General features: G+C 40.0%; 1 protein-coding gene and 1 pseudogene across 3 annotated transcripts in view; both read right to left on the bottom strand.

Annotated features, from left to right (window-relative positions):
- Nucleotides 1–8,669, bottom strand: part of IGSF10 (immunoglobulin superfamily member 10) — a 28,541-nt gene extending 19,872 nt beyond the window's left edge. Inside the window, exons 1-5 of one of the 3 annotated variants that reach the window (XM_088793718.1) lie at nucleotides 7,971–8,669; nucleotides 7,320–7,547; nucleotides 5,446–5,640; nucleotides 4,002–4,131; nucleotides 1,306–1,696 (exon numbers count right to left, since the gene is read on the bottom strand). In XM_088793718.1, the coding sequence (XP_088649844.1) occupies nucleotides 1,306–1,696; nucleotides 4,002–4,131; nucleotides 5,446–5,639 (715 nt within the window). In that variant the 5' untranslated portion in view covers nucleotide 5,640; nucleotides 7,320–7,547; nucleotides 7,971–8,669. Of the gene's footprint in view, nucleotides 1–1,305; nucleotides 1,697–4,001; nucleotides 4,132–5,445; nucleotides 5,641–7,319; nucleotides 7,832–7,970 lie in introns of those variants that run through there. The other 2 variants (XM_088793720.1, XM_088793719.1) reach the window with 2 other exon arrangements.
- Nucleotides 8,670–12,021: 3,352 nt separating this feature from the next.
- On the bottom strand, nucleotides 12,022–13,161 carry LOC109456493 (elongation factor 1-alpha 1 pseudogene; annotated as a pseudogene).
- Nucleotides 13,162–13,380: the final 219 nt, after the last annotated feature.

Raw genomic sequence — 13,380 nt, 5'->3', positions numbered from 1 at the left:
ACAAAATCTATATAGATTTCAAAGCAGCAACTTTAAACCTTTTCTACTTTTCTTAAGCTTCCAACCTTGACTCCTTCCTAGCACCTTCCTCCGTCACCTCTCCTACAACTTCATGAAGGAGGAAAAGCCATCACATAAGAACCTCCTTTGTCTTCTCCACCAGACCCAAGAACTCACCTGCTTTTGTGCCCATCTAGTCCTTTTTCCTCCTACCTCCTAAGGAACATCCCTCCAGCTATGGCTGGATAGCTTGCTCCCCAATCTGCTCAGAGGACTTGCTCCATTAATGACCTGCTCCTTCTGCAGTGTTGTCACCGTCTCCTTCTCAACAATCTCTCCTCGTCTTGAACATGCTCATCTCTCTCCTGCTTGAGGAGTCCTGCGTGACTGCGCATTTCCATCTGGCTGACACCCTTCCTTCCTCATCTCAAACTAAAACTCTCCAAAGAGAGGACTGCGGCCCGGCCTCCCACTTCTCCGGGATCCCGGCATGGCAATACAGTGCCCATGAATGTTCTCAAAGTAACCAACCATCCTCCTTTGCTGGGTTCCTTTCAGTCATTGTCTTAAGGACTTAGTTCATTTAAATCAATGGGTTCCTTTCGGTCATTGTCTTAAGGACTTAGTTCATTTAAATAAAATTGTAATAATTAATAGTCGTTAATTTAATAATTAATTAGTTTTTTGCTGGTTTTCCCCACAAAAATGTAGGCTTCACGAAGGCAGGGACCTTAATGTGTCCTGTTCATTTTTGGATCCCTATGTTTTCTGTGGCTTCTTGTACACAGGTTTATGATAACTACTTGTTGACTGAATGGACCTTGCTTTCTTTATGGTAAATTCTACTTTCCCCATCAAAGCACATTTCACCCCTGCTTGTCTGTTTGCTTATCTGTAACTCACTAGAAGTGTGGTTAAAGCAGAGACAATGCGTGCCGTTGGTATTTCCATTACCTAGCAAAGAACCCTGAATGAAGCTCCAAAAAGGATCTGTGACTGAGTGACTGAAAGGAAGGTAAGAAGAGGGAAGGGTTTTTATGGCTCATGGTAAATAGGGACGAGTAACACACACATTTCTTATTCCCCAAGTTTTCCAAAAGCCAGGAGTGGTGATTGGATAGTTGGCCTTTTAAACAATGGATGATTAATTCATTAAAGAATTAAGAGAATTCGTTATCACTGAATCATTACTTAGACTTCATTTTTTTTCCAGCTAAATTACTATGGCCTCCCCACTTACTGATAAAACTCCTCAGGCAGTTTTCTTCTATTACAGTATGACAAAGAAATAAACAGTGTTGATACCTGGCTTCTCCTGTATCCAATCAGACAACCATTTTAAATGACAGTCGCAGGTCCAGGGGTTCCCGTGAAGGTAAAGGCTTTCCAGATCAGGCATACAGGAGACCATCTCTTGAGGGAGAGTGCTCAGAAAATTATCAGACAAGTACAGGTACTTAATGAAAGATGTCTTAAATATCTGGAGGTAGCGCAGAGAGACAAATGTATCTGGATGGAGCTTAGTGAGCCGATTTCCTTCCAAGTGCACCAGTCGGAGAAAGGTGAGTCCATAAAAAACCTCTGGGTTTATAAACTCAATATTGTTGTGGTCCATATGCAACCGTGTCAAGCTCTTGAGGCCATAAAAAGTATCCTTCTCAAGTTTTCGAACTTTGTTATAGCTCATTTTTAAGACCTAAGAATAAAAAGGACACATTTATTTTGTCAAAGGAATTTTCACAAAAGGGAAAAGCATATCAATAAACCATATATTGCAATTAATACAATGCGATGTGTGCCGTAGTTGAGTTCTAATTCAAACAAATTAGTTGCAAATTAAATAGGAGAACATCAGAGAAATTAGAACACTCACAAACATTTGATGACATCAAGGAATTAGTGCTAAAACTTTAAGATATAATAACAATGTGGTTATTTTTTAAAGACTCCTTATCATTGAAATATTGAAGTACAGATGAAACTTTATGATATCATGGATTTGTTTCAAAACAATACAATGAAGTCGAAAAGAGGTGAGTGAAGGTACAGATGAAACAATCTGTTATGTGGTGATAACACTGAAGCTGGGTGATGCTACATTGGGGTTCATTATATTCTACTTTTGTACGTAGTTGAAAATTTTCATAAGTTTTTTTTTAAGTATCTTGATATTTTAAGTAAATTTGAGATTTCTTGAACCTGAGTTTTCATAAGTATATTGATTTTAATTTACCTTTTACATTTATAATGATTTTATTGATTATGTATGATTCACACACCATAATAATTACCTTTTTAAAATGTACAATTCGGTAGTTTTTTAGTATATTCACAGAGTTGTGCAACCATTTCCACTCTAATTTTAGAAATTTTTCGTCACCCCAAAGTAAAACCAATACTCATTAGCAGTTATTTCATCGCTCCTCCTAGCCCTAGAAAACCACTAATTTACTTTGTTTTTATAGATTTGCCTATTCTCAACATTTAAAATAAATGGCACCATACTAAACGTGGTCTTTTGTGTCTAGCTGTTTTCAATTAGCCTAATATTTTCAAGACCAATCCATGTTTAGCATGTATCAGTCCTTCAACCCTTTCTATAAATGCCAAATAGTATTTCATTGCATATATGTAACATATGTTGTTTATCCATTTATCAGTTGATAAACATTTGGGGTGTTTTCCACTTTTTGGTATTATGAGTGACATGACTTTAATTGGTTTTGAATTGAAATTAAAATAATTTTTGAATATTTCAGTAGTGTGTGTGTCTTTTTCAATTTCTTTTCCAGTTACTAGTTGAGCAAATTTTCTCTTCCAAAAAGGAAAGAAAAAGAAATGCTAGTAAAAACAATGGTTTCTCATAATTTTTTCCTGACTTGGCATAATCTGTCATCTCTGTTGAGAGTGATTTTCTGGAATGCCAAGTTCCCTAATACGCAAAGAAAAATTAAACTGGCAACATAGAAGAGCTTTGCCCCAAATATTCCCTGAAAGTACAATCTCAAACTCATTGCGCCTCAATATCTACTGAAAACCTGGTCGAGAGTATAAGTGTGTGGAGAACTGCATGAAGAATATGTATTTCACCTAATCCTCTGAACACACGTATTCCAAATAAAGCCTGTTTAAACCAAATAACTCTAATCCTATACCTAGACTGAATTATATGGCTTTACACAGCGCTGGTATGATGACAAAAGGCTCTATACACACCAGTATTTTATCTTTGATATTACTGACTTTATTTTATTGGATATTACTATTTTATTGCACTGTATCTATTTTATCAGGCGCTTTGGGAGATAATCTCTCTGATTTAAAAATCAGTTGTGGTTGTGATTTTCCTGAAGAGTTTTATTTCATTTTTATTTATTAAAAATGAATAGATGTCATGAATTGTGAATTAGCTCCTTGAAAGCCTCAAGTCCTAGTTATAACAGACGTTCGGATCTATATGTCTGCATTTCACTGTGTTCCGTTTGTCCTCATCATTAGATTTATTTTACCTTTTACTGTCTCACGTACTGGAGTGATCATTCTCACAATATCTGACACATCCTGGAAAGTCCCTGAACTTTTTAAAGTTTTGTTGAACAAGGCAGGGTATAAATAAATAAGTAAAGTGAAACTAAAAAAGTATATTGCTCTATAGAAAGCTCACTTCTAAAATAGCAATTTATTTAGTAACCATATTGAGTTTCCAGATGAACAAGAGTAGAAGTAGCCTTTCAGGATTCAATTGTAAAGGTTTCATAATCACTGGGTATTAATTTTCTTCCTATAAGCCTGAGGTATAAGAAAACTTGCCTCAGAATTTTTTTCATTATTCTAAATTCCACACACTGTTGCTTTTGAAAAGAAATCGGTTCTTTCGACATTCTCCCTGTATGTCTACTAATAATTTGCAGGATGTTGATTTTTGGATACTATAGGTACAGGTAGTTTTCGGAACAGGCACCTCACCTCTTTTACCTGTCCCTTCCCCCCACGAGTCTCACCTGCAAGGCCTGCAAATCTGAGAAGGTCTTAGCGGGGATGGTGTGAACACCATTGCTGTGCAGCAGTAGTAACTCCAGTTTATTCAGGCCAGAAAAATCTGTTTCCGTCAATCTGACCAAGCTATTGTACCTGAAATGAAAAGGTCTTTTCAGGCATAAGCTAAGCCTATCAACTAAAGTGCAAATGTCAAAGCAAAAACCAACGCTCCCGCACACATGCACACACACATCAATGCCGCTCTGACTTTACCTGTGCTCTCCGAAGATAATCCAATGCTTGACATATTACTGAAATTCATCAGATGCCACAGAAGGTTTGCCCAGTGTTTGCAGTCTCGGTAACACCACCTTATTCACGTCCCTGGAACATGCCCCATTCCTTCTCCTTTCCACACCTCTGTGTGTGTGCTATTCCTTCAGGTGGGGATGCCTTGCTCCGCCCCTCCCTGTTTGTGACCACTATTAAGACTCAGCCCACAATTTTCTGACATGTCCCCTGACTCTCCCACGTCATAAAACAGTGGTTAAGAAACCTGGTCTCTGAAGCTAAATTGGTCATGATTATGAACTCAGGCACTTGGTAGTGGCGAGACCCAGGATAAAATCAGTAACCTTTCTGTGCCTAGGTTTTCTCACCAATAAAATGCAAATAATAGAACCTACTCCAAAGGGGTTATAAGTGAGTACATGACGAGTGCTTAGCTCAATGTCAGGACATAGTAAGCAGCAATTAATGGTAGCTATTATTATTAGTGATTGTTCCCAAGGCCCTTTGCTCTATTATGATTCTTATTAAATTGTACTGATTGTACATCTGTCTTCTCCCTTTAACTACAGCTTCTAGAAGTGAATAATACAGCTTATTCATTGTATCCCTGGTACCGTCGTTGTGTTTGGCGCATAGTAGGTGCTCACTAATGTTAAATGATACGAAGTCCAACTACACGTTTGTTCAGACACAGTTTTTTATGAACCTTTAAAATATAGCCACCTTTTGGTAGATTTACATAATTAGGTATGCATTTTAAAAAGCATTTAAAATAAGTCAGTTTGTATGGAAAAAAGCCCTAGGGCCTTCAGAAAGGATCTAGCTGGCTTTTCACACATCTTTTTCATATATAGGACATTGCTAGTTGTCCTGTCATCTCTCACTGATATACTGTAACCCTAATTCCTAACAGCTTTGTTCTTTTCCAGCACAAAGGTAGCCAGAATGAAGCTTTTCCATAGCCACGGAACTCCCAACTTACCAAGAATGACTTCAGGCTCTAGAAGAACTTTCCCCTTAGAAAAAGTTTCTAGGGGAAACATTGTCTTACTGCCCTAACAAAGATCCTCATACACACTCATTTCAGAATTACAATTGTGGTTAATCTCCCAAAATCACAAGTGCTTTGAGGGCAATCCCTCCTTGAGAAGGGGACAAGACAAGGGCCCCACGCACCCTAAATTGATACGTTCCACACTGGGCGGGATGCTGTCCGGAATGGCGGTCAGGTACCGGAAGGTGCAGTGCACCTCTGTCGGCAAGTAACAGGCACAGCGGCGAGGACAGGCCCCGCCCCCGCGGGGGGCCACCAGGCAGATCACAGCGAAGGAGGCCAGGAAGCAGGTGATTCCTCCGCCGTTCGCTTTCATCCTGAAAAACATCACACCTTGGAGTTACCACTGACGTTGGAGCAAAGTCCCAGGACAACCGCACGCAGCACCTTTGGTAATCTCGGAGACCTTCCTGAAGGGACATAAGTGTGATATGTATAGATTGTATCACATACTGTATCTGGTAGGTGGAGAATTTAGCTTTAAATAGTAAGTAGTCAATTTTATTTTGATTCAGTTATATTCCTTTTGTGTTTACGGTAAAACTTAACAAAGCCATAGTATGTGCGCTGACGTTACATGGAGCTTTGTGATCAAGTGGGATATTTATTGTTGTGAACATTCCTTCACAGTTTTTCAATTCTTTATAAAAAGCAGCTAATCCCTGTCATTCAGGGACTCATTAAAAAGAGAGAACGAGGACCATAATAAAGATATTGTGACAACTGAAATATATAAGGTTTAGTTTCCTATTTATACCTTTGTTCTTTAGATTATTTTTTAAAAACTGGTTTTAAGACTAATAAATATGCATGATAAGAAATTGGAAACTGTAAGTAGGAAAAAATTAAAATTACTTATATCCCCACCACCTAAATATAACCATTAACATTCTGCTGTATGCCTCGCAGCCTTTTATATCTATATCTATCTATCTATCTATCCATCTATCTATATATTGTGTGTATGTTTCTGTGTATATGTATGTGTGTGTGTATATGATCAAACTAAATTTTGCAACACTTTTTATCATGGACTGTAGAACATTGGTTTTAATTTTATTAAACCTTCTTCAAAGACATTTTTATGAGCGGTAATCATCCACTGGAAGGGTGAGTAAATCTCTTTCTAATACATCCTCGAGACTTTGCCAGAAAAAGGCACATTGCACGTTTCACTGCCAAATGACGACCAGAAGTAACAGTAAGTGACCCGCTGAGAGGGCTCGAGCTCTGCACCTACACTTGCGCTGGGCCACACTGACCCCTCGCAGGCACGAGGCTGTGTGCTTTGGCTCCGTTTAGAATATCTCTCTGCCTCTTTCCTTGGTCCCTTCTCCCCCTCCTCATGTCAGCCACGGGGGTAGGGAAGCGTAACCAGGGAAAAAATATGCTCAGCTTGTTGGAAAAATGTTATCTGTAACCCACATGTAGGGCCAGCCCAGGAATCCAGACCTTACTTTCTCCTGGAATTCAGAACATACAAGGGTTGCAATAAAAGCTTTATTATGCTTTTCTAAGAAAAGTGACCTTCATAATTTATAAATCTCAAAGTTCCTTAGAAAAGAATGATTTCTTTTGGATTCTGCCAGCAACCATCCTTTGACCATAAGCTATGCTAGAAACAACATGGATGTTGAATTATTTGTATGCTCTGATATAAAGATAATGGAATTATTGTTAGAATTTAGCCCAAATTAAAATTTAATATAGGATGAATCACACGACCACTTTTGTCATTGTGACCACCTGGTTACAAAAAGTTTAATAACCTTTGGTTGACTGAAGACAGCATTTCCACCTTCTTTTCATTATGTAGATAAGCAAAGAAAGAAATAGCAGAAGGCGGGTAATTCTGTTGTTCAGCCAGAAAACAGAAGTGGGTATGCCCACATAAGAGCTCTTTAAGAGAGAATCAAAAGTCTGAAAGAACGTGCATAGTGGATCCACAAACTTCAACCAGAAGTTGTAGATCATGCAACATAGAAATGCACAATACCTGAGCTCTTCTTTCCTGGTCCTGGATCCTCTCCTGACATAGGCAGAGACAGAAAACCTTCCCAGGGAGTGAGAAATTGTATCCAAACCTGAGTGAGGAAAAGTCCTCCGCTCCCACAGTGAGCAGATGGCTTAGTCTTGTTCGCTCGCTGCGCAGGACTGACTGACGCTCTGGACAGAGAGCTGGCGGTGCTTCCACGCCTTCGGAGTACTGTAACCGGTTCCTTTACTGTCAGTGTTGTTGTTACAGAAACAAAGGGCAGAGCGGAGGCTTTTAAATTTCCTTTCTCCTCCACCAGCAGTGTGCTTTAGTTCTCCTTAAAGTTGCCATTTAAATATAACTACATTTACCCCAGGTCCCAGGAGTTTCTCCTAAATTTTGGGGGGCAAATCTCCCATAGATGTCCACAATAAGGGTCTCCACCTACTGATAAATCTCTGTTCAGAGTGTGTCTTTGCCTGGTATATCAGTCATTGAAGAAGTGACTTTCTCAGTTTTCGTTTATCCCCCTCCTTCTGCGGTGCTTCTGCCCACTCCCACCCGACCCTCGCCCCTCCCACCCCCTGGGCAGCGGATTCCTGCATTCCCACGCCCAGCCCCTCGCAAGCCGGGCAGTCCCCTCCGTGGGAAAGGATTGGCGGAGCCGCTCACCTCTTTGCCCAGGTGGCCAATGGGCTCACGCCACCGGCGGTGCCCGCAGTTCACCCGCTGGGGTCGCGGGGACCTACCTTCCAGAGCCGAGAGAAAGAAGGCGGGGAGGGGGCGGGGTGACGCTGCTGTCCGTGTCTGGGGACTCCGCCGGGGCTGCGCGTCACACGGCTAAGAAGCGGCCACCACGCTTCTTCATCACGAGAGCCGTTCGCCCGTTTGCCTGTCTCATTTCCTCCTCGATTTCCAATTCCCGGGATTTCTCCAGACAGGTCCGGGCTGGTGGGCGGGGCAGTTTCAGGGACGGTGCGTTTATACCTGCGCTGTCCTCCACCTGTTGGCAGGTGAGCCTTTGGGGTTCACCCGGGGCTGTCCTCGGTTCTGTGGCTCCCCAAAGTTCTTTCTGGAGCCTGAGAGCGATCCAAGCCGTGATACCTGCAGTTTGCATTTTCTGTGTGGCTCAGCTGGAGAAAACTTTGTTGGGAAAGGGATGGTCAGAGGACTGGATATAAATGCTGTTATTTCTGTTTGTGTTGCCTTCCCTCATCTCCAGCCCGACGGCCCACCAAGACTGCCTCCAGGCTCAGCCCTCGCAACTGGCAAAGGCCTCTTTCCATAGCTCCTGCAATTGGAGGCCGGGCTCCCAAATTTGGATTCACAAACACTGAATTAATATAACTAGAATGGCCTTTTGCTCCCTCTTGTTACACTGCATTTAAGTTTTTGATGAGAATTCGGAACGACTGTTTCAGGACAGTGGACCTCAGGGTGTGGTCCTGGGACCAATAGCACCAGCACCCCCCTGGATCTTGATAAAAATATAAATTCTCGGGCTCCGTTCCAGACCCACTGCGTCAGAAACTGCAGGGATGGGGAGTGGGAGGGGTCTGTGGTAACAAGGCTTCCAGATAATTCCCATGTAGCTACATTTTGAGAATTTCTAATTTAGGGAAATAACTTCTTATAATGAGAACAGTTCATATTTGAGGCTTTACTGTGTGACAATACTATCAAGCATTTTACAAATGCCAACTCATTTAAACCTCACAACACAACCAAAAACAAAAACAAAAAAAACCCAAAAAACAAAAAAAAACCTGAAACAAGAATATTCATGTCATTTCCATTTTCCAGGTGAGACACATAAAGATAAGCGACTCAGCCCAAGTCACTGAAGCTTGTAAGTAGAGAAGTTGATTCAAACCCAAGCAGCCTGGCACTCACTACAGCCTGAACTGTAACCACAAAGCTATGGCTGCCTGACTTAGCCAAATATTGGGAACGTCCCATATCCAGGGGCTAAGCAGCCAAGTGATTTATAGTTAGTAAGAAGTAAGTCAGTGACCAAGGTAGAATTATACAATCAAGGACTCAGAATTACAAGTAATTCTAGAAGCATATGTGATATGAACATGGTCTTTAGCTCTGCAGATCTGACATGGCTTTCTTTGTCAAAATTCACATGTGATGTCCAAACTTGGAAGCTCTCTTTGGAAATATGACCTATCTGTGGGCTCTTGGTACCCACTGTTTTTCTTCCAAAGCTCTTTGGCAACCAGTCTCATGGTTTTGTATTCCTTAGTCAATTTCTGACCAAGGTCTGGACTCTCGGGCTCTTTCTAGGATGAGCCACAGAAAGATGACTGTGATATGTTATATTCCTTATTTTCCCAGGATTGTTACCCAGAGTCTTTTTTTTTTCTGTCAGTTTCAAAAAAAAAAAAAAAAGAAGAACTCTTGTTAGGAATGTTTGCTTGCTTTAAGACATTTTTTATGGGCAGAATTTCTACAACTGCTTTGTGCCAGAGTTCTCCATGTATTTCCTACTTTTCATTTAATCTGCCAAAATTATTAGAAATTTGGAAGGCATGTTGTGACTAATTCTAGTTCAACTTGTCCTATTTAATAATGTCTATAATTGCTTTTATATTTAGTGTATGTATGTGTCAAAGGTTGTATATGTGTTGCTTAATTCTCAGAAATATTCTTATGAGGTAGGTGCTAAAATTTTACCCATTTTCCAGATGAGATTGCTAAGGCTAAGGGATATTAAATGATTCAGTCAGAATACAATATCGAATTAGTTTTAAACTGTAAGGCCCCTGCTCATAAGCCCTGCATTTTCCAACCTCTTCTGTTTCTGTTTACATTTACACTAGTGTAAAATTTGAAGAGTCCACAGCACATCAAAGATTAAAGTATGACCAATCTATTTTTTAACCATACTTCATAATACAATTTCGTTCTATAGAGTCTTATGGTTTACAAATCACTTTCATGTTTGAATATGGTCTTATTTAATGTTTATAAGAAATATGTGAACTTCAACAACAATAACTATTTTATAGAGGCATCTAATTTGCCTTGGTCTCACGGTTGGGCATAGGAATTAGGAGTTAATCTGAACCTCTAAACCAGACTCTGGTTATTCACCTACAGCCATTTTAATTACTTCTCACTATAGTTTTCATAATATATTATTTTAAATCACACCTCTTTCCTTTTTACTAAGTCTTTGCTTCAACAAAAATATCAGTAAATTCACAGGTTTGATATTTTTTCTAGTGAACATGACAATAAATACATATCTCCTTTACCTTTTACATCACCCCTGGGAATTTACTTTTCCCTCATTTCTATGTCATTGGCATTGCTTGTTATCCTTTCTGATATTTACGTACTTCTTCTCATCATTAACAAGCCTTAACACATCAACCGTGCCATGTATCATTTCATCCCCCAAATCAGAGCATTTAACACCAACAAACCAAACTCAAGCATTTACAAATCATACATCACCTGTCAATCATAAAAAACCATGGATTTTAAAACTCACCCATATGCATGTCAACAGATAAACAGATGCCAAAATTGTTACATATCTTTTTTTTTTTCAAATTCCAGTATCATTTATTTTCTTAGAATCTGCATATAGTTAACTGTAGCAAGACAGAGCTCAATACTATTTAAACCTCATTTTAGGTTCTTTGATCTACCCCCAATATTTGTAAATGTGAGAATTCACATTCCAATAACTGGAAAACTAAAATTTGCAATACCGAAAAATTTACTCAATATTGATGTAACTACACAAAATTTTATATGCAACACGTGGGCTTTAACATTACAGAATTTGGCCTTTGTAAACTAGTTTATACATCAACAAAGTTACTCTTTGCTTATCTGTCCTAACCTAACCTATGAGATGTTGCACCACAGACCCACACCCTCATAGCTTTTTACTATGTAAACAGGTGATTCCTCCCCTTAATACAAGGTGAAAAAAACCCAAAGTTCCCACCCAGAAAGAAACGTTAACTAGAATTATCAAATTCTAAAGTTTCAGCAATGTAAAACCAGAAATAGGTTATGGGAAACTCTTTTTTTAAGTCTCTTACTCAAGCAGTACTATAGGAAGTTACAGTATTGACCACACGTTTCTCATTAAACTTTGTTTTAATGGGTCTCAAAGTTCTGTGACAGAGTTTTGGTCAGGTTGTTTCCACTAAAAGGTATTGATTTTAAAAAGTAATAACTTAAAATCTGCCACACAGGAAACCCCCCCAAATGGTCTTCAAAACATTCTTTCCTTCTAAAGGTTTTACAATGCATTGTAATCATTAACCAGTCTTGTATTAGTAAACTTAAATAGCCAATTAAGACAAATAGTTCTGAGACCATTCTTCCTCAACTGATTAAGACTGAGGTGGCACGTACTGTGTTTCCCCCAAAATAAGACCTAGCTGGACAGTAAGCTGTAATGCGTCTTTTGGAGCAAAAATGAATATAAGACCCAGTCTTATTTTACTATAATATAAGACCGGGTCTATAATATAATATAATATAATATAATATAATATAATATAATATAATATAATATAATACAATATAATACTGGGTCTTATATTCATTTTTGCTCCAAAAGACGCATTAGAGCTGATTGTATGGCTAAGTCTTATTTTTGGGGAAACAGGGTATTGGGGATAATACTCATTTAGCCTTCTGAGCTTTCTGGGCAGACGTGGTGACCTTGCCAGCTCCAGCTGCCTTCGTGTCCACTGCTTTGTTGATACCGATAGCAACTGTCTGTCTCATGTCACGAACAGCGAAACAGCCCAGCGGAGGGTCGTCAGAGAAGCTCTCAACACATGTGGGCCAAGAACCATGTCAATGGTGGCAGCATCACCAGACTTGACAAACTTCAGGCCATCTTCCAGCAAATCCACATTAACCTCAGGAAGAGCTTCATTCAGAGCCCCATGATGCATTTCAACCGACTTTACTCCTGTTATAACGTTGACTGAAGCAAAGGTGACCACCATGCCGGGTCTGAGAACACCAGTCTCCACTTGGCCCACAGGGACAGGACCAATACCACCAATTTTGTAGATGTCCTTGAGGGGCAGATGCAAAGGCTTGTCAGCTGGACGAGCTGGTCGCAGGATGCAATGCAGAGCTTCAAACAGTGTGGTTCCGCTTTACGGGTGATTTTCCATCCCTTGAACCAAGGCATGTTAGCACTTGGCTCCAGCATGTTGTCACCATTCCAACCAGAAATCAGCACAAATGCTGCTGTGTCTGGGTTGTAGCCCATTTTCTTAATGTAGGTGCTGACTTCCTTAACGATTTCCTCGTATCTCTTCTGGCTATAAGGCGGCTCAGTGGAATCCATTTTGTTCACACCAATAATTATCTGTTTCACACCCAGTGAGTAAGCCAGAAGGGCATGCTCACGGGTCTGCCCATTCTTGGAGATACCTGCTTCACATTCACCAACCCCAGCAGCAACAATCAGGACAGCACAGTCAGACTGAGAGGTGCCCGTAATTGTGTTTTTGATAAAGTCTCTGTGTCCTGGGGCATCCGTGATGGTCATATAATACTTGCTGGTCTCGAATTTCCACAGGGAGATATCAGTGGTGATCCCACGCTCACGTTCAGCTTTTAGTTTGTTCAAGACCCAGGCATACCGGAAGGAGCGCTTTCCCAACTCAGCAGCATCCTCTCAAATTTTTGATGGTTTGTAGACCAGATGGCCAGTATTGGTAGACTTGCTGGAATCTACGTGTCCAATGATGACAATGTTGATATGAGTCTTTTCCTTTCCCATTTGGCTTAGATTTAGCTGTAGTTTTCATGACACCTGTGTTCTAGCAGCAAACCTGTTGCAGAAAAGCCAAAATTGTTACATATCTTTTAAAATCTAGCCCAATCATTACTAGCTTCCAGCCCCATAATTTTCATATCAATTAATTAACCGAATAATCTAGTCATCCACTTAGTTCTTCCTACTGCAGTGAAGTAGACCTAAAATCCTGGCCACCCCTTTTATGAAGTTATGTTCTATTAGGGCAAGTTATAAGTGCCCTGAAGAGAATAAATACTGTGGAGAAAGGAGGTAGAAAGAAATCAG

Source organism: Rhinolophus sinicus, chromosome 17 (assembly GCF_057876585.1).
Source record: "Rhinolophus sinicus isolate RSI-liver-muscle chromosome 17, RSI-T2T, whole genome shotgun sequence".
Taxonomy (NCBI): Eukaryota; Metazoa; Chordata; class Mammalia; order Chiroptera; family Rhinolophidae; genus Rhinolophus; species Rhinolophus sinicus.
Note: the sequence above shows the minus strand (reverse complement) of the source record. Positions and strands in the feature narration are given on the sequence as shown.